At 44.8% G+C, this 22,395-nt stretch overlaps 1 protein-coding gene across 9 annotated transcripts in view; it reads right to left on the bottom strand.

Annotated features, from left to right (window-relative positions):
• Positions 1–17,977: 17,977 nt before the first annotated feature.
• Positions 17,978–22,395, bottom strand: part of cul2 (cullin 2) — a 100,347-nt gene continuing 95,929 nt past the window's right edge. For all 9 annotated transcript variants that reach the window (XM_038798297.1, XM_038798292.1, XM_038798295.1 and 6 more), the window contains one exon: positions 17,978–22,103. In XM_038798297.1, coding sequence (XP_038654225.1) covers positions 21,972–22,103 — 132 coding nt within the window. In that variant the 3' untranslated portion in view covers positions 17,978–21,971. The remainder of the gene's footprint in view (positions 22,104–22,395) is intronic.

The raw sequence follows: 22,395 nt of genomic DNA on the forward strand, positions 1-22,395 counted from the left end.
GATGGGTGATATTGCCAACTACGCGCACAACCCATGAATGAATAAGAAAAAAAAGCATGAGGATATTAACAGTTTAAAACCGCATCTTGCAAAAACACTCTGGCTAGTAAGCATGTGTTCCTCTTGTGTTCAGATTGTACACCAAGTTCTGCAAGTTTAGTTAAATATAATTATGCGGGGCAGCACGGTGGCACAGTGGTTAGCATTGCTGCCTACGGCGCTGAGGACCTGTGTTCGAATCCCGGCTCTGGGTCACTGTCCGTGTGGAGTTTGCACATTCTCCCCGTGTCTGCGTGGGTTTCACCCCCACAACCCAAAGATGTGCAGGATAGGTAGATTGGTCACGCTAAATTGCCCCTTAATTGGAAAAAATAATTGGGTACTCTAAATTTAAAAAAATATATATATAATTATGCTACTGTATATATTATGCTACTGTATATATTATCAATGAATCAGACAAGTCATTGTCAATTCTGTAATTTATATTTTCAGGTCTGTGGCGAGTTCTGATGAAAGGATACAGACCCGAAATCTTAGCTTGTTAATTTGCTTGGTGTAGTCTGTGCACCATCTAGTGGGAAAGATGTAGAGGAACAAGCTTCAAAGGAAATTACAAGGGGGTGCACGAATTATAGAATAGTTATAATGGGAGACTTAATTTATCCAAATATGGACAAGGATCGTAGAAGTAGAGAGGGACAAGAGTTGTTCTTTTTTAAATAAATTTAGAGTACCCAATTATTTTTTTCCAATTAAGGGGCAATTTAGTGTGGCCAATCCACCTAAACTGCACATGTTTGGGTTGTGGGGCTGGGGAGAATGTGCAAACAGTGACCTGGGGCGGGATCGAACCCGTGTCCTCAATGCTATGGCTAGCAGTGCGCCACTGCGCCACCATGCCATCCTGGGACAAATGTTGTCCTGCAATATGTTTCCATTGCAATGAGAAAGAAGGCACTGCTAGATCTGGTTCTTGGGAATGACGTGGGCCAAGGGTGGCTTCTCACTCTGCAACTGGATCCTCGACTTTCTGACCCACAAACCACAATCAGGAAGGATAAACCACAACACCTCCTCCATAATAGTCCTCAAGACTGGGGCCCCGCAAGGCTGCGTACTTAACCCCCTAATATACTCCCTATACACACACAACTGCTTGGCAAAATTTAGCTCCAATTCCATCTACAAGTTTGCTGATGACAAGACGGTAGTGTGACAGATCTCGAATAACGATGAGTCAGAATACAGGAGGGAGATAGAGAACCTAGTGGAGTGGTGTGACAACAACAATCTCTCCCTCAATGCCAGCAAAACTAAAGAGCGGGACATTGACTTCAGGAAGCAAAGTATTGTGCTTCATCAACGGGGCCAAGGTGGAGATGGTTGACAGCTTTAAATTCCTAGGTGTGCACATCACCAACAATCTGTCCAAGTCCACACATGTTGTGCTCCACCAAGAAAGCACAACAGCGCCTATTCTTCCTTCGGAAACTAAGGAAATGTCCACTTTGACTCTTACCAACTTTTACAGGTGCACCAGAGAAAGCATCATATCTGGCTGCATCACAGCCTGGTATGGCAACTGCTCAGCCCAAGACCGCAAGAAACGTCCGAGAGTCGTGAATACCGCCCAGTCCATCACACGAACTTGCCTCCCATCCATTGACTTCATCTGCACATCCTGCTGCCTGGGGAAAGTGGGCAGCACAATCAAAGACCCCTCCCTCCCGGCTTACTCACTCTTCCAACTTCTTCCATTGGGCAGGAGATACAAAAGTCTGAGAACATGCATGAACAGGTTCAAGAACAGCTTCTTTCTCGCTGTTACGAGACTCCTGAATGACTCTCTTATGGACTGATCTGATTATTACTACACTCCTGTATGCTTCACCCGATGCCTGTGTCTATGTATTGACATTGTGAACCTTGTGTTGCCCTATTACGTATTTTCTTTTCATGTACTAAATGATCTGTTTGAGCTGCACGCAGAAAAATACTTTTCACTGTATCTCGGTACACAAGACAATAAACAAATCCAATCCAAGGTGAATAATACAACCAAGAACCATGTGGAATATGGAAGGCTCAGAGGGGAATTGAAAACGCCCATAAGAGATTAAAAGAGAGAGCATGAAAAGAGACTGGTAGCTAACACAAAAGGAAATGATATAGTCGGTATTACGGAGACACGGCTGTAGAGTGCCCAGGGATGGGAATTAAATATTATGGGGCATTCAGTACTTAGGAAGGACAGACAAAAAGAAAACGTTGGTGGAGTTGCAGTGCTGGTTAAAGAGGAGCTTAACACAATGGGGATGATTAGCTCTGACAATGTGGAATCTGCATGGGTAGAGCTGAGAAACACCAAGGGGGAAAAAACCCTTTGTGGGGCTTGTATATAGAACCCCAAACTGCAGTGATATTGTTGGGAACGGCGTTGAACAGGAAATTAGAGATGCATGTGAGAAAGGAACATCTGTAATTGTGGGTGATTTTAATCTGCATGTAGATTGGGCAAATCAAAGTAGTCACAATACCATAGAGGAGGAATGTCTGGAGTAAATAAGGAATGGTTTTCTGGATCAATATATTGAGGAATCAACTCGAGAACAGGCCAGCCTAGACTGGGTACTGTAATGCGAAAGGAATCATTGGCAATCTAGTTGTACGAGACCCCTTGGGGATAAGCAACCAAAATATGATAGAACAAGCTTCAAAGAAATTACAGGAAGGTAATAGTAGAATTGTAGAATAGTAGTAAGGGGAGACTTTATTTATCCAAATATGGACAAGGATTGTAGAAGTAGAGAGGAACAAGAGTTGTTGGAGAGCGACGTAGTTGATTCTGAAACTAGGGTCCCGAATTTAAACAAAATAAACTATGATGAAATGAGGTGCGAGTTGGCTATGGGAAACGTTACTTAAAGGGATGATGGTGGATAGACAATAGCAAACATTCAAGTAACGCATGGATGAATTGCCCTCATTGTTTATTCCTGTCTGGCACAAAAGTAAAAGGTGACTAATAATTGATCCAAGGAAGAAGCAAACAATTTGGCCAAGAAAAACAACAGACCTGAGGATTGGGAGCAGTTTAGAATTCAGCAAAGGAGGACCAAGGGATTGATTTAAGAACGGGAAAATAGAGTATGAGAGTAAACTTGTGGGAAACATAAAAACTGACTGTAAAAGTTTGTTTTGGTACGTGAAGAGAAAAAGATTGAAGAAGAATGTAGGACTATTACAGTCGACTCTGGACCCCATGAAGTCTCATGGTTTCAAGTTAAACATGGGCAAGGAAACCTCTTGTCGATTACCACGTACCGGCCACCATCAGCTGATGAATCAGTACTCCTCCATGTTCAACACCACTTGGAGGAAGCACTGAGGGTGGCAAGAGCGCAGAATGTGCTCTGGTTGGGGGACTTCAATGTCCATCACCAAGAGAGCCTCGGTAGTACCACCACAGACCGAGCAGGCCGGGTCCTAAAGGACATAGTTGCTAGACTGGGACTGCAGCAGGTGGTGAGGGAACCAACAAGAGGGAAAAACATACTTGACCTAATTCTCACCAATCTGCCTGCTGCGGATGCATCTGTCCATGACAGTATCGGTAAAAGTTACCACCGCAGTCCTTGTGGAGATGAAGTCTTGTCTTCATGGGATAGACTTTAAACAGATCTAGCAATTCAAGATTAGGCATCCATGAAGAGCTGTGATCCCTCAGCAGCAGCACAATTGTATTTAACCACAATCTGCAACCACATCAAGCCTGGTTCAGTGAAGAGTGCAGGAGAGCATGCCAGGAGCAACATCGGGCACACCTAAAATTGAGGTGCCAACCAGGTAACGTTATAACACAGGACTACTTGTCATTCTCATCCAGTCGTGAATGGCGGTGGACAATGAAACAGCTCACTGGAGGAGGCGGCTCCACAAATATCCCCATCCTCAATGGTGGCAGTGATTACACATTCGTCTGGAGAGGAAAACTTGGGGATCAGCCCAGGACGCATGGAATTGGTTTCCCATCAAGACGAAATTCGTCAACTGACTCTCAGAGCCCCCGGTCGGCATCAAAGAGTTCCTAATGACCCTCCATTGACAACTCGCCAAGAACCAGCAGGCAAGGTCATGAGTGCGTACGCTCCAATACTTGATGCCAATGATGAGTCCAAAGAAGGCTTCTGCTCCACCCTGGACACCTTCTCTCCAACATTCCTAAGGAAGATAAGGACCTTGTGGACAGTGGTCAGCACTGTTGCCTGACAGCACCAAGGTCCTGCCTTCAATTCGTGCCTTTGGTGACTGTGTGGCGTTTGTACGTTCTCCCTCTGTCTGTGTGGTTTTCCTCCGGGTGCCCCGGTTTCCCCCCACAGTCCAAAGATGTGCAGGTTTGGTGGATTGGCCATGCTAAATTGCCCTTAGTGTCCAAAAGGTTAGGTGGGGTTACTGGGTTACAGGGATAGGGTGGGGGCGTGGGCCTAGGTAGGGTGATCTTTCAGAGGGTCGGTGCAGACTCAATGGGCAGTGTGGCCTCCGTCTGCACTGTAGGGATTCTATGATACCACGATTTATGACTTCAACACCAAAGTTGGAAAGGACTCCGAAATCTGTAAAGGAACCATTGGAAAGGAGGGGTTGGAAATTGTCAATCCATCGGGGTTTTCCTACTTGCCAGATGTTTGGAACACCAACTTATCACTGACACACTGTTCTGCTAAAAAGACAAGTTCAAGTTCCTGGAGACATCCATGATCAGAGCACTGGCACATGATCAACTTTGTCATCTTCTGATCCCGAGGTAAAAATGATGCCCTCATCACCACTGGTTCATCCAATCCTCCATGTCCAAACTCCACCATAAGCAGCAAAAGATGAAGAAACAGCTCAGAAACATGAACCACATTAAGCAGCTTCAAGAGCCAAGAATGCCAGTGAACCTCCAATATCTTCTCCAAAATCTCCAAGTATCCATTCTAATGAAGTGAGGGGAAACTGGAAAGAGCTGAAGATGGTCATTACTCATGCTGTGAAGAAACAATTGGCTACAAGACCAGGAAACACCAAGACTGGTACACGAAGAGTGACAACACCATCCAAAACCTCATGGACAAGAAGAGGAAAGCTCTCCTCGTCTGGCAAAACGACACAACCAGCAAGGCTAAGAGGAGAGCTCATCAATTAGTCAAGATGGAGGTACAAAAGGGCAGCATGTGGCGCAGTGGATAGCACTGGGACTACGGCACTGAGGATCTGGTTTGAATCCCGGCCCTGGGTCACTGTTCATGTGGAGTTTGCACATTCTCCCCATGTCTGCGTGGGTCTAACCCCCACAACCCAAAGATGTGGAGGTGAGGTGGATTGGCCACGTTAAATTGTCCCTTCATTGTAAAAAAAAATAATTGGGTACTCTAAATTTATTTTTAAAAAGATGGAGGTACAAAGAAAAATGTGGGAAATGAAGAACCATTGGTGACTGAGAAAGCTAAGGAGCTGCAACTCCTCGCTGGCTTGATCAGTGTCACAAAGGCAATATATGGACTCAATGCATTAGGCCTCAAACCGGTGCAGAGTAAGGATGGAACCCTCTTGAGAGGCAGAGAAAACATCAGCCTTCGATGGGGAGAACCTTTCAAAGAACTCCTAAACCATGATACAACCATAGATGAAGAAGTGTTTGAGGAAATCCCATAACTCCCCATCAAAGATGATCTTGGACTCCCACCAAGCGTGGACGAAGTCCCAACCAGCATTAAACACATGAGGAATGGAAAAGCCGCAAGAGTGGATGGGATCCCAGCGGAGATTTTCAAACGTTGAGAGGAGACCTCCCATCATCGCCTTCAGCGAAATTCCTGTGGATATCAGGGCTGCCATCATAGACATCATCTTCAAGGAAGGAGACAAAACGGACTGTGGGAACTATCGAGAAATCTCCCTACTCTCCATCGCTGGGAATCACATCACCCAAATTTGCGCTAGCCGCCTTATCCCAGCCTCTGAAGAAATCCTTCTGGAAAGCCAATGTGGCTTCTGACCAAACTGTGGAAACAACAAACATGATTTTCACTGTTTGCCAATGTCAAGGGAAAAGCCAGCACCACTCTATATGGCCTTCATTGAACTGACCAAGGCTTTTGACACAGTCAATTGGGAAGTGCTGTAAAAGACCTTGTCAAAGGCCGGCTGTCCAGAGAAATCCACAATTTCCTCTGATCCCTGCACAACAAAATGCCGATGGCAGTCCTCACCACCGGAAATAAAACATAAACTTTGAGGTCAGGACTGGAGTCTAGCAGATATATTATCGTCCCCAGCCCATCAGGGATGGCAAGAGACAATACCAGACTAAGCTAGAGTCACAGACTAAGGCCACTGATTCTCATCGGTTGTGGAAAGGGCTACAAAGCAAAGCCGAGTAGAATCTATGACAGCAGTGCACCCCTCCCCGATGAACTCAATGCATTCTATGCTCGGTTCGAGCAGGAAACCATCAAACTGTTGTCAAGTGCCCCAGCAGTCCCGGACACACCCATACCCACCGTCACAGCTTCCAAAGTCAGATCAGCATTCCTAACCCTTGGAAAGCGACGGGTCCTGATGGGGTTCCATGTCGTGCACTCAGATCCTGCGCGGACCAACTAGCGGATGTGTTCGCGGACATCTTCAACCTCACCCTACTCTGTTCCAAGGATCCCACCTGCTTCAAGAAGACCACCTTCATACCGGTCACAAAGGAGAACTAGGCAACGTGCCTTAACAACAACCATCCGGTGGCCTTGACATCGATCATTGTGAAGTACTTCAAGAGGTTGGTCATGAGACACATCACCTCCATATTCCCAGAATGCCTTGATTGGAATGTGGTGACTAGGGGCTTTTCACAGTAACTTCATTGCAGCGTTAATGTAAGCCTACTTGTGACGATAAAGATTATTTATTTATTTTATTTATCGACTGCAATTCGCATACCAACACAATTGGCCCACAGCAGACGCCATCTCTCTGGTCCTACATTCATCCCAGGAGCATCGCGACAACAAGGACTCCTACATCAGACTCCAAGTCATTGACTACAGTTCTGCCTTCAACTCCATAATCCCATCCAAGCTCATATTAAGGGTCCAAAACCTAGGACTCCTCCCTCTGCAAATGGATCCTCGACTTCTTGACCCATAGATCACAATCAGTAAGGATAAACAACAACACCTCCTCCATGATAGTCCTCAAACCAGGACCTCGCAAGGCTGCGTACTCAGCCCCCTACTATACTTGGTATATACACATGACTGTGGGGCAAAATGTGGCTGCAACTTCAACGAAGGTTTGCTGGTGACATGAATGTAGTAGGTCGGATCTCGAACAACGATGGGTCAGAGTACAGGAGGGAGATAGAGAACCTAATGGTGTGGTGTAACAACAACATTCTCTCCCTCAAATGTCAGGAAAACTAAGCAGTTGGTCATTGACTTTAGGAAGCAAAGTATTGAACACACCCCGTGTGCATTAATGGTGCTGAGGTGGAGATGATTGACAGCTTTGAATTCCTAGGTATGCACATCACCAATAATCTGTGCTGGTCCAGCTACGTTGAAGCTACGACCAAGAAAGCACAACAGTGCCTATACGTCCTCAGGAAACTAGGGGAATTCGGCATGTCCACATTGACTCTTTTTACATATGCACCATAGAAAGCATCCTATCTGGCTGCATCACAGCCTGGTCCAGCAACTGCTCGGCCCAAGACAGTAAGAAACTACAGAGAGCCCAATACATCACATGAACCTGCCTCCCTTCCATTGACTCTGCCTACGGAAAGCGGGCAGCATAATCAAAGACCCCTCCCACCCGGGTTATTCACTCTTCCAACTTCTTGCATCAGGCAGGAGATACAAAAGTCTGATAACATGCACTAACAGGTTCAATAACAGCTCCTTTACCGATGTTACCAGACTCCTGAATGACTCATGGACTGATCTGATCTCTTCACACATCTTCTCCACTGAGCAGGACTACACTCCTGTATGAAACCCGATGCCTGTGTCTATGCATTTACCGTGTGTATTTCTGTATGTCTGATGCTTTTCTTTCAGGTATGGAATGATCTGTCCAGACTGTACGCAGAACAATACTTTTCACTGTACATTGGTACATAAGACAATAAAACAAATCCAATCCAAATCCCTTTTCTCCATTTTCATCGCCATCATCCTTCACCTCGTCAAGAGCAGGCTACCCGCTGGAGTGGACATCGTCGACAGCAGCGTTTTTCAAAGTGTGGGTTGTGACCCGCGGGTGGGTCGCAGAACGATTGTTTGAGGGGTTCTTGTGGTGGTACCAAATCACAGGTGAATCGCCCCACAGCCGCTACCTGCATTTTAATTGAGAATGCCGGTTCGGGCGGCACGGTGTTGCAGTGGTTAGCACTGCAGCCTCACAACGCCGAGGACCCAGGTTCGATCCCGGCCCCAGGTCAATGTCCATGTGGAGTTTACACATTCTCCCTGTTTCTGCGTGGGTCTCACCCCCATGACCCAAAGATGTGCAGGGTAGGTGGATTGGCCACTCTAAATTGCCCCTTAATTGGAAAAAAATAATTGGCACTTTAAATTTATTTTAAAAAGTGAATGGCAGCAGCTGCCTCCATGGAAATGAGGCGCCATGGGGAGTGTTCCTGCCAGAAGCTGCAACAATGAGCAAGTCACGACCGCTGCAATTAAAATTGACATCAGGTGCCCTGTATGTGCTTTTGGCGGCAAATCACAGGGGAGAGCCTCTTCCGTTTTCTAGCTGTTAACAAGTAAAGCACGAAGATTCTGAAGTTGAATCATTTTCTTACAAGAAAGAGACGATCAGAGAATAGGCAGAGTACCTACTGGCCACGGTCTCACATCTGACTCTGCTGGAGAGAGCTGTTCAGGAGAGTCCAGGACAAAGCAGTGCTAGTGTTTGCTCTGCACAGAGCTCCAGGATCACTGGTTAACAGCCTATAAGAAGAAACCTAATTTGGAAACAAACCAGTATATAATGATTTCTTGAGGTATGGTTTTGTCAATTGTGCTATGCAAATAAGGACGCAAAGTACTTCTAGGCAAGTACTGGTAAATGAGAGAAGTTTCAGCTGTTGAAAGAGAAGTGGTGGGTGAAAAATTCCTTTTGAGGTTGAGATCCCAGAGCCAGTTATTAATTTACAGCTGACTCTAAATGAAAAGGCTGCACTGCTGTAACTGATCTGTGACAGTACATTAAAAACATGCCAAAAGCTTATGAGGCTGTCAGCATTCTGGAGTAGCATCTCCCAGGATTATCCAGTGCTGAGTAAAACAAGCATTTTGTTGATGTCCTTCATGATGAGCTACATGTAGGAGGTTGGATTTTCCATTTTCACAAAGATGAAGATGGCACAAGGAAACTAGCTGACCTCTGCACCTGATATGCGCATTTCCCTCTCCTCTTGTGAACCTGATTGGAGTGAGATTGTGAGGACCAAGCAGGCTCCCCTTTTGTATTAAAGGTAACCGAGTGTGTTTCACAAAGGTTGGCTGGTGTTGGTCCTGAAGATCGGCCGGTTGGCAAAAGTGGGTCCCGGGAAAAAAGTTTGAAAAACACCGGTCTACAGGATGGGCGGAAAACTATTCAACCTGTTCCAGTTGAAATCCAAGAAAAAAACAACATATAAATGGGTATGATATAATTGGGATTACATGGGCAGCATGGTGGCGCAGTGAGTCAGCCCTGCTGCCTCACTGCGCCGAGGTCCCAAGTTCGATCCGGCTCTGGGTCATGTCTGTGTTGAGTTTGCACGTGTGTTTTGCCTCCACAACCCAAAGATGTGCAATGTAGGTGGATTGAACACAATAAATTGCCCCTTAATTGGAAAAAAAAAATTGGGTACACTAAATTTATTTTTTAAAATTAGGATTATGGAGACAGGGCTGCATTTCCCAGGGTTTTCAGTATTTAGGAAGGACAGGCATAAAAGAAGAGGTGGTGGTGTGGCACTGCTGGTTAAAGAGGAAATTAACACAGTAGTGAGAAAGGATATTAGCTTTGACAATGTGGAATCTACATAGGTAGAGTTGAGAAATACCAAGGACAAAAAAACATTAGTGGGTGTCATATATAGACCCCCAAACTGCAGTAGTGAGGTTGGGGATGGCATTAAACAAGAAATTAGAGATGCATGTAACAAGGGAATATCGGTGATCATGCGTGATTTTAATCTTCACATAGATTGGGCAAATCAAATTAGCCACAATACCGTAGAGGAGGAATTCCTGGAGTGTGTACGGGATGGATTTCTTGACCAATATGTGGAGGAACCAACTAGACTGCAGGCCACCTTAGACTGGGGACTGTGTAATGAGAAGGGAATCATTGCCAATCTAGCTGTAAGAGAACCCTTGTGGATGAGCGACTATAACATGATAGAATTTTTTTATCAAGATGGAGAGTGAAGTAGTTGATTCGGAGACTAGGGTGCTGAATCTTAATAAAGGGAACTATGAAGATATGAGGCGTGAGTTGGCCTTGATAGATTGGGGAGAGTTACTTAAAGGGATGACAGTGGATAGACAATGGGCAAACATTCAAGGAATGCATGGGGGAACTACAGCAACTGTACATTCCTGTCTGGCACAAAAGCAAAGGGGGTAAGAGGGCCAATGCATGGCTTACAAAGGAAATTAGAAATAGTATCCGATACAAGAAGCATACAGATTGGCCAAGGAAAATAATAGGTCTGAGGATTGATTGAGGGCAGTTTAGAATTCAGCAAAGAAGGACAAAGGGATTGATTAAGAAGGGGAAAGTACAGTACGAAAGGAAGCTTGCAGGGAACATAAAGACTGACACTAAGAGTTTCTATAGAAATGTGAAGAGAAAGAGATGGGTATAGAGAAATGTAGGCCCACTACAGACAGAAACAGAGGAATGCATAATAAGGGATAAAGAAATGGCTGAGCAATTGAATACATACTTTGGTTCTGTCTTCACAAATGAGGCCACAAATCAGATCCCAGAAATGTTGAAGAATGAAAATTTTAGTGAGAGTGAAGAACTGAGGGAGATCAACATTAATAGAGAAATGGTGCTGGGAAAATTGATGGGATTGAAGGTGGATAAATCCCTAGGGCCTGAGAATCTGCATCCCAGAGTGCTTAAGGAGGTGGCTCTGGAAATAGTGGACGCATTGGTGGTCATCTTCCGGGGTTCTATAGACTCTGGAACTGTCCCTGCAGATTGGAGGGTAGCTTACCTCATTCTGATATTCAAAAAGGGAGGTAGAGCGAAAGCAGAGAATTATAGACCAGTAAGCCTAACATCGGTAGTGGGGAAAATGCTTGAATCCATTATCAAGGACTTTATAGCGGAACATTTAGAAAGCAGTGGCAGGATCAGTCACACAAGAGTGGTGAGCCTATGGAATCATTGCCACAGGAAGTAGTTAATGCTAAAACTTTGAATATATTCAAGAGTCGGCTGGATGTAGCACTTGCGGAGAATGGGATCAAAGGCTATGGGGAGAAAGCAGGATTAGGCTATGGAGTTGGATGATCAGTCATGATCGTGATGAATGGCAGAGCAGGCTCGAAGGGCCAAAAGGCCTCCTCCTGCTCCTATCATCTGTGTATCTATGTCTGTATTTGTGAAGCGTCAGTGTGCAGGTGACATCACCATTTCCACTTTCTCAGAAGAGAATCTCCAAACCATACTTTACACCTTTGCGGAAGCATACCAAAGAATTGGTCTCAGCCCCAACCTCAAAAAGACTCAAGTCCTTTACCAACCTACCCCAGGGCGAGATCCGATCTCTCCCTCCATCAAGATGGAGAACCCTACCAAACGTAGAACATTTCCCATACCTGGGGTGCCACCTCTCCTCGAAGGCTATATTGATGCGGACATCCAATGTTGCACATAATCCGCAAGTGCCTCCTTCGTACACCTAAGGATGGGAATCATTGATGGCCATGACATCCGTACTGACACCAAGATCCTCATGTACAAGGCCTCCCAACTCCTCTATACAGCTCAGAAACTTGCACAACATACAGACGCCACCTCAAGTCCTTGGGGAGGTACCCCTATTGAGATAGATTTAAAAAAAAAAAAAATTTTTATTCAAGTTTTTTAATAACAATAAAAACAAATTTTCTCCCCGCAATTTAAAACAAACAAGGCACGTTTCCACGCCAAGACAAAACAAGAAAAGAACTCTCCCCCGCAAAATAAATAGTAACAAATAGCAATACAAGAAGAAAATAACATAGCACACCCCCCACCCATCACCAAACCCACCCCCCACCCATCACCAAACCCACCCCCCACCCATCACCAAACCCACCCCCCCTGCTCCCGACCACTCTCTGCCCCTTCGCCAGGAAACCGAGAAAGGGCCGCCACCGCCGAAAGAACCCCTGCACCGACCCCCCCAGGGCAAACCTCATCCTCTCCAACTTGATGAACCCAGCCACATCGTTGACCCAGGTCCCCGAACTCGGGGGCCGCGTATCCCCCCACTGCAACAGAATCCTACGCCAGGCCACCAGAGACGCAAAGTTAAGAATGCCGGCCTCTCCCGCCTCCTGCACTCCCGGCTCCGAAGCCACCCCAAGGATCGCGAGCCCCCAGCCCGGCCTGACCCCAGACCCAACCACCTCCGACAAAATCTCCGCCACCCCCTTCCAAAACCCCCCCAGAGCCGGACATGCCCAAAACATATGGGTGTGGCCTGCCGGGCCACCCGAACACCCCCCACACCCGAAAAACCGGCCCATCCCCGCCCCCGTCATGTGAGCCCTGTGCAGCACCTTCAGCTGAATTAGGCTGAGCCGTGCACAAGAGGAGTAAGAATTCACCCTCTCCAGGGTGTCCGACCACGTCCCATCCTCAATCTCTTCCCCTAGCTTCCCCCCCCCTATTTCGCCCAGAGCTCATCTACTGAGGCCTCCTCCTCCTCCCGCACCAGCCGGTAGACAGCCGAGACCCCCCCCCCCGACCCCGAAAGCACCCCGTCCCGCACCCCCCTTGGCGGCAGCCGCAGAAACTCCTCCACCTGCCTCTCAACAAAGTCCCTGACCTGCATATACCTAAAAACGTTCCCAGGGGGGTGGTTCCACCCCTCCACCAGCTCCTCCAGAGCCGTGAACTTCCCATCCAAGTAGAGGTCCCCAAATTGTCTGATGCCTGCCCTGTGCCAACTCCCAAATCCCCCACCCGTTCTCCCTGGCGCAAAACGGTGATTGCCCCGTATCGGGGTCCAAACTGAGGCCTTCACTTCCCCCCCTATGCCGCCTCCACTGTCCCCATATTTTGAGGGATGCAACCACCACCGGACTCGTGGAGTACTTTGCCGGGGGGAGTGGAAGTGGGGCCGTCACCAAGGCCTCCAGACTCGTACCTGCACAAGATGCCACCTCCAGCCTCTTCCATGGGTCACCCTCCCCTTCCGTCACCCACCCGCAAATCATCGCCACGCTCGCCGCCCAATAATATCCACACAGGTTGGGCAGTGCCAGGCCCCCCACCTCCCCTCCCCGCCCCAAAAACACCCTCCCCACTCTCGGGGCCCTCCGCGCCCACACAAACCCCAGAATCGACCCATTCACCTCTCTTAAAAAAAGCCTTCGGGATCAACATGGGGAGGCACTGGAAAAGAGGCATCGGGAGCACCGTCATTTTAACCGACTGGACCTTGTCCACCGAGAGCGGAAGCGCATCCCACCTCCTGAACTCCTCCTCCATCTGCCCCACCAGCCTCGAAAAGTTAAGCCTATGCATAGCCCCCCAGGTCCTGGCCACGTGGACCCCAAGATACCTAAAGCTCCCCGCAGCCCTCCTCAACGGGAGTTCCCCTATCTCACTCTCCTGATCCCCCGGGTGCAGGACAAACAGCTCGCTTTTTTGAGATAGATTCTTTGCATCAGCTTGGAGGACAAGAGTAGTGACATCAGTGTCCTTGAAGGAGCCAAGAGCACCAGCATCGAGGTCATGATCATCAAAAAACAACTCCACCTGGCCAGCCATGTGGTTAGGATGTCAGAGTCCAGACTGCCAAAACAAATCTTCTTTGTCCGGCTCAATCAAGAAAGGCTTCTGAACCAGATGAGGACAAAGGAACCGCTTCAAAGGCACCCTTAAGGCTTGCCTCAAGAAATACAACATGGACATCAACACCTGGGAGACCTTTGCATGAAGAGACCCAGTTGGAGGAACCTCCTGATTGAAGGGACACAATTCTTTGAGGACACCTGCCGTCAATAGGAGGCCTGGAAAAAGGAGCCTGAGAAAGGATTACCAACAATCTAGAGTCCAAGGACCAATCCCACCTCCTGGAAACACCTGCCATGTGTGCTGTCGAAGATGTGGCTCTTGGATCAGATTAATCAGAAGAACCCACAGAGTCCATGACCAGTAACATGGAGTGTCTTCGGTGGACAATCATGCTCGTCAGTGAGTGATCACCGAAGGAGCAATTATAAATCAATATCATAGAAGTAACCAAGGAAAAATAACAATGATAAACACAAATAATAAAATCAGATGGTACAAGGACAGTCACTGCTAAAAGCAAAAACACTGGGGGGCACTTTTTCAACCTGATGATCAGGTCAGAACTATTTTGTAACAGCACCTTATGACCCTTACTGCAGATTTTAAAGAAGGCGGTGTTATTTATCCTGCTTTAAGAATCTCCATTGTTAGTGGTCTGAGAATTTCTGACGTCTCTTCTTCCCAACTAAATTTTCAAGTGACATATTCTAAATTAAAACATACAAACACTTCTAAGCATGCCACAGTTATATAATATAATGCAGTTTAAATAGTAGTTTTACAAGTTTAAGACAAATAACAAAACCCATGTTCACTTATAAATCTTAAACAATCATAAAAATAAAAACTACTTTAAAAGAACCAATAATAGCAAAAGAATATTTTTAAAAAATTCAACAAACTGTAAACAGCTGTGAAACCTGTTGTGTGCTGTCTTCAATACAAACCTGCAGTTGGCCTGTGGCAGTGGTTAGCGCTGCTGCCTCACAGCACCGAGGACCCAGGTTCGATCTTGGCCCCGGGTTATGGTCCGCGTGGAGTTTGCACATTCTTCCTGTGTCTGCGTGGGTTTCACCCCCACAACTCAAAGATGTGGAGGGCAGCTGGATTGGTTATGCTAAATTGACCCTTAATTGGAACAAAATAATTGGGTACTCTAAAATTAAAGAAAATACAAACCTGCAGTTTAAATCCCTGTCCTCAATGGATGTTCCCTTAATTCCCCATCACAAGGGGGCTCGGATACATTCAAACTGCACTGCGCCAGGGCCTGCGCAGTGTCCCAATGCAGACCCAAGGTTGCTGCTGGAGTTGGAAAGGTTGTCAGGATTTTTGAGCGCTGGCAAGTGGGCACTTTTCTCCCCCAGTATTGACCATGGCTTCCCACACGGAGGTTAAGGGCCAATATGTAGCTTTAAGTTGGATTTATATTTTGCATGTTAAGAAAGGTGATACCTGGTTCTAATTTCATTTTGAGGTATTTGTGAGCTTGGTACTGGGAAATGTGAGGCCCTCTTTGTATACTTGCAATTTTAGTGATGTTTTACACCTCTTAAAGTGAAGAGCCGGGTTACCAAGACGCTCATGGTTTTGCGAAGTTAAACAAAGACATAACCCTGAATTTTCAGGATGGCGAGCACTTTGCGCCCATCATCTGGAGAGTCCGTGGGGAATGCATTCCCACTGAATCAGACAGGCCCGCTGCCATTTCATGCTCAAATGAGCAGGTGGAACTTCCATGCCCCTTGGATGGAGGAATCCTTGGGAGAGCTGTCGGCCAATCAGATTGGCTGACAGTTCTCCAGCCCATCTAGGCACAGCACTGCAGTGGGAAGTAGAGTACTACAGCACTGTGCCTGAGACTAAGTCCCAGGAACTGCAGTGCTGGCAAGTACCAAGGTTCCAGGGGGAGGGTAGGGGATGTCATGGCAGGTGCCAAGGGTCACTGGTCATCTGCGGGGTGATCTCATTGTTAGGGGGTAGGCCAGTGAGGGTAGGGTAGCACAGCAAAGACTCCAGAAAGGGCCTTCTGATGGAGGCACCCCAACCTTCCCATCTGAGATCGAAGACGAGATATTTTTCTGCTTCCCACCCATTGGGCGCCCGTAGTCTAAAAATTAAGACTGGGTGGGAAAAGGCCAGGCCCTATCTGTCCCATCAGGTCCACTTCAGAGCCGGCAGGATCCTGGAGGGAATTCTGTTGTTTATGCTATATTACGCTCCCCCCACAGCCTCAAATCCTGCCAGATTGTGGCGGGTGGGGTGGGGGTAGAATTCTGGCCATAAAAGTTGAAAAAACTATTGCTGCCTAGTGACAGGGAAACACTGTTAGTGTGCACATAAGGGAAGGCAGAAGGTCTAAGCTAATAAGAATTCCTACAAGCCTGTTCTGGAACTGAGTTTAGGGAACTCACGTAGCGAAATATGCCAGCTTAAGTATCAAATGAATACTCAGATCCGCTTAAACTGTTTGAAACCGAGCTAACCCAAGCAAGATACCTTGGTATTGTGATGGTGGTAAATCTTTGCTGTGGTTTTGAGTCTAAGTGTATTGCTGGGATAAAATAAAGAATGCATATTTGAATCATTTTCTGGTATTTGTATTGAAATCTTTCCAACTTCTTTGTCTCGAGCAACATTATTAATTTGTCTTGTTTAATACATAATTTATTCTGTGTTAAAAGTGCACTGGCAGGTTTATTGTGAATGTATCCAGTAACTAACCTCCTCAGTTTCTAAACAAAAAAAAGTTTGGATCGATAATCCAGGTTTCATTCTGATATCCGACTTGTCAGTATTAATATCAGCTGGGATCATGACAATTGAGAATTCTTTTTGCAGGTATTCAAAGCTGTGAAGGGTCTGCAGGGTAGACTGTGGGAGACTGTTCCCGCTGGTGGAAAATCGAGAACTGAGGGCACAGATTTAAGCTAATTGACAAAATATTGTAACGAGAAGAAACTATGTAGCGGGTGGTCAAGCTCAGGGAATATACTGCTCAAGTGTGGTGGATGCAGATTCAATTGAAACATTCAAGACGGAATTGGAATATTATCTGACAATAATAATGTGCACATTTATGGGGAGAAGGCAGGAGAGTGGCATTAGGTACATTGCTCATTTGGAGAGCCAGCGCAGATATAACAGGCTGAATGTTGTGATGATTTTGTGAAAATGCACCTCAGTCGGATTATTTCCCAGGGTTTAGCAAAAGGTCAAGGGGTAATTTGGACAGGTTTCCCATTCTTATCTCTAATGTGCAACCTCAGTTGGACAGTAATTGCGGACAAGTGTGCATTGTACTGGCTCCCTATAACTCATTTTGTACTTGCCATCTCAGCTCCATCTGAAAAATAACCTTGATGAGATACCAGAGATAGGCCGCACCTTCAAACACTGACATGCTTTTCTCACTTCAGAAGGAGCGCAAGGGGCAGGGAATATTCAAGAACCATTTTTAAAAGCAAGCATCTTCAATTAATTTATGATTATAGTACTTTAAGATCTAGTCCATTTAATTGTGCTGGATTAGCTTGAACTTTTCAAATTCTTTCATTTGAGATTAAAAGAATGACAGAAGCTTGTCAGCTTTACAAAATGCATGCAACTGAAAGATCTACAAGAAAAATATAATATTAATTGAGCGTCTTTCATATCCCAGGATATCCTAAGATGCTTCATGGGGAAGAAGCACTTAAATGTCACTGACAAAAATAATAAAACATTTCACAAAGAAACTTATTGACTATAACTTGAAACATGCAACCGGAGATAACACATAATATGAATTTACTCTCCCCTTCAGCAGCCAGCTTTGAATATGCTTATTTTTTTGCAAAATAATGCCATTTGCTCACGTGATACATGATTCAGTTTTTAGAGCTCAGCATGTTAGAAAATGAAGGACCATTATTTATTTTTTAAGGCCACAGAAGACCAATTTATTTTAAATTGAATACACTTTCATTTAGCAAACCCTAAATATACAGTAATCCTTAGATGTTGCAGTCCAGCTAATAAATACCCTGAATGTGGACATCCATTCATCTTATTGGTGGAATTGAGCTTGCAAAGATTAGTTCTGGGTGTCACTCAGATTGCTGTAGCTCCTTTTGCTGTCCAATTTTCTCTCCCAGCTCACTGGTGGTGGAGGGTTCCATCGATGCAAAGTCTTCTGGTTGCTCACAGGTGGCAAGTCTTCATTGGAGAATGGATCGTGCCAAGCTTGTCAACTGCGGAGAGCATCACAGCCAAACCTAATCATATTCTCATTCTATATTTGTACACATGCACTTTCACAAGTTAGCACTTGGGTCAGGAAAGAGAACCCAAGATTTTTTTTAAATTTTCTCCTTGGTCCACGAAAATTGAAGCCAATTATAAACTGCCTCAAATTACTGTTTGAGCTCAACTAACCGAAAACAAACCAGGAACTCAACCAGAGATATTTCAAACTGTGGAGTTTAGCGGTGCTTTGCACAATGTACTCACTACAACATGGGATAAAAATTCAGGTTTATCCATTTCAAATAATTCATCAAATGGAGAAAGTCCAGATCCTTTGGATTCAAAATTATTTGGCTTTAGTTTTTCAAGATGCAACTTCAATTTTGAAAGATTAATCTAACCCAGCGGACAAATTACAATTGGATATAAAAATCTAGAATGTGCCAGTGGGAGGCAACATCCCCAATTCCCAAACTCAGCTACATTGAGACTACACACATTCTTATTAGTGAGAGAAGGAAAAACCTTACAACTCAAAAGGCTGAGCTGTTACTGGTCCTTAAAAACACGGACTTGAACAAGTGAACTTTGCTTTTGGGTGCAGGTACCCGATGCAACCTAAATGTAAGAAAAATCGTCGTTTGGGAAGGGAAGAGAGAATGTTTCTCTTATTAAAAAAAATTGAATCATCAAAACTATTCCAAAACTGGAATTCCCTGAATCTGCTAGTTTAAAGTGGCATCAGCTGTAGTTTCCAGTTAAACATTCTGGGGATTATTGTAATCAATTAAGTTTGCCTTCTCTGAATGCCTGCTCCAATTTGCTTTGTTGAATCCTACCCATCACTTCAATACCAATGGCTGCTGTGTTTTGAGAAGTTGCAATTTAGTATCTCGAGGTAAACAGATGGTTACAGACCGTTGAAACATTTTGGGGTAAAATGGGTTCAGAAATTCAGCAACACTTTCCTTAGGGGGCATAATCAATTGCAAAATGCTTTTTATATCACGGAAGTGTTCTGGTACCTTGAAAGCAACTGAGGAGTTTCTGAAGTCTCTGTTGTGCAACAGAACTTGAATAGAGCAGGACAGTTTTCCCCTCCAAAAACTACAATCCACTCATCAGCAACCAGGTCATACTTGCCTATTTAATACTGATCAAAATCCGACCGATCCCAGAAAATGGAATAGATTTTACAGTAAACAATAAAGTTCACTTTATACTTTGCCCATTCTACACCTTGTGACAGGATAATTTGAAGCAAGACCTACAATTATGAGAATTACATTTCATGTGTAAATGACAGCAAGAAAGAAGATAATTTCTTTACAAAAAAGTTAGATGTGCAAATATCATTTGGTTATACAAACAATTAAATTCCTGAGACATTCCTCAGTCTATATTCAGGATGCAAATAAAGCATCATATAACTTTAGAAAAATCAAAGCAACTGTTCTGCACTAAAACAGAAACTAATGAGGCGAATTGTAACTGGGGAAGGGTGTGGGGCAGGAGGGAAAACTCCCTCATGGAGATCAGCGTAAGGCTCATGTCTCATTTGAGTAACAGGAGGAGAGTCTCCAGCCCATAACTGGCAGGAGTGATGCCCAAGCTGGAGCAAAGGAATGGTCACCAACAAATTTGAACGGTGTTGAGGGGAGTAGCCATATCAGCGCCAGAAGGTAATGGTAAAGTTGGAGATGAGGAGGCCCATAGACTCCTTGCCCAGACCAAGGGGAGCACTTCTGCTCCTCATGGTCTACCATCATTCTAGAGAAAAGGTACATTTTGAACATTACTGTGGTCTGTTTTGGCCACTCCAGTTTGGCTAATAGTGTTGGCTCCACCTCAGCCTCCTGGATTTGGAAATTGGAACGCTGTTGGAGCGCTGATTATTTCATTTGGCTGCGACTGTCCAATGTAAACAGGTTCTTGCCTTGCTGGGGTACAGGGCTCTCCCCTTACTTGCTCTCCGGTAACTTACGATTAGGCTGTGGGTCATGGTGAGGATGGATGCAGCGAGAGCCCTCTTAAGTCAATGGGCGTTCTCAAATTCGCATACTTGTTTGAAAAGACAAAATGCTAAATTACATTCAGATTTTAAAACTGCATTTGCAACAAAAAATTTTTTACACAGGGCAAGAACAGCCAAACTCAAACTGTAGTAAAACAGTTTTATTCCTCACTATTCCAGCTGCACTTAGCTACTGGTAATACAAAGGTCACACCAAACAGTTAAAAAATAAAATAAGTCTTTAAAAGAGATTGCGGACACTGTTGGTAATAATTGATATAGCCAACCCTCTTAAAAACCTACAACTGTCAACACCATGCAGGGTTGAAGTATGCCAAGACTTCAAGTACACTAGTCAACTAACAGACCAGCCATCTGACCTATTTCGATCAAATAAGTTAACAAGTTAAAAATCTGTTCATGCAAAGTTCCTGATTTAACAAGTGGCAGATTCATCTTTTGCTGGATGTTAATAATAGATATCTATCATTTCATTAGATATATTTATCTACACAGAAATTTGTTTCAAAGAAGTTTGGTGTTGCTAACCATAAATCATATCAGAACTGTTGTGACAGGATCATTCTTGTGGACCACTATTGTTAATAGTTGATAAACTATCAGTAAGTGGGGAATGCCAGAGTGATGGCTCCCCAGCTCAATGAGTTCTCAGTCTCAACTGTATCCACAGGGTGGTGGCTGGTGGGAGCCAGTTACTTCCCCATTGGAAGGAAGGTAGAGGGCGGGGAAAAATCCAAAATATTGGATCATTCTAGCCGATTCAGACTGATAGCAGCAGAGGCCTCCTCCTCTTTGCCATGGCCCTCTGTGACCTGGGGGCTTTTCTCTTTTTAAAAACTCCACCATCAATTGGTTATGTGTAATATTTTAGATTTTTATTTTGTTGCATGAGGAGTAGATTCAGGCAAAAATTAAAATATTACTAAAGCCATGACCATTTTCACCGGTCCAAAAGACAACCCAACCCCAACCCCCCAAAAAAAAACTGCAGCATTCAGACTGAATAATTAAGGCTTTGGAGGACTTCTGACAATCATCAATGCACACGAGAAACACTGAAAGAAATCAGTCTGAAAAAAATCCCTTTAATGGAAGTGCAAACTGGTATAGACATTCCCCATGATGTTCCTGTAGTGACAGTTCAGGAAAACTTCTGTATTTTGATGTACATAGATTCATTCATCTGGGCGATCTGCAGAGAACACTGATGTAATGGTCTAGTTCACTGAAACCTACATATACCTCAGGTAGTATACAGGCTTTATTTTGTGAAGGAACAAGTGCCATATGTTATCTGCAGTCTTGGATGAAAAATTTACAGTGTAAACACAATTATTTTTATCCGCCATGTTACAGTGTTTAGTCTTAAATTACGTTTTAAAATATATCAACTGCACCTGTGAGATAAACATGGCACCAAAGCACTCCCCCATTACAGCAATGTTGTGATGACGAGTTGGGGTATCTATATGCATTGACACTTGCAATGTGGCACTGGTTAGACTGTAAACAGCAGAGAAAGGGCTGCCAGGTGATGGACTGAAGAACCTGGTGGAGGCACAGCTCTGCTTCATCTCACAGGAACATATCAGTGACACAGCAGGTCTTTGCACCCATACTCGGACAAGCCAAATACCAACAGCTTGCATCATGCTACATAACTGTACTCGTCTGCTGAGGTCTGGCTACGCTCAATATATTGTTTGTCAATGAGAACTTCAATGCACTTCTTGATCATGCTGATACTAGGGTTGAATCTTGCTCTTGATTGGCTTATTACCTGTTGAGAAGTGAACAAGCATTAGGAAGTCTTCAATACACATAAACAAGAAATAAAATCCTTCTGAAGTGATGGTAGAAAAGGTAAATAAAACTGAAAATGCTGCCTATGAACAGCAAGTTAATCAGCTTCTGAACAAAAAAATTTTTTTTTGCACTGAAATGGTAATCTACATTTCTCCATCAAATACTGACTGGCTAGCTGTTAATTTCCAGCATCTTTTTATTCTTAGGTTTACCTCGGTTTTACATTTCCCTCTGTAAAATGAATTTCTGAAGGAAGGGACTTGCAC

This window comes from Scyliorhinus canicula, chromosome 5, assembly GCF_902713615.1.
Source record: "Scyliorhinus canicula chromosome 5, sScyCan1.1, whole genome shotgun sequence".
NCBI classification, from domain to species: Eukaryota; Metazoa; Chordata; class Chondrichthyes; order Carcharhiniformes; family Scyliorhinidae; genus Scyliorhinus; species Scyliorhinus canicula.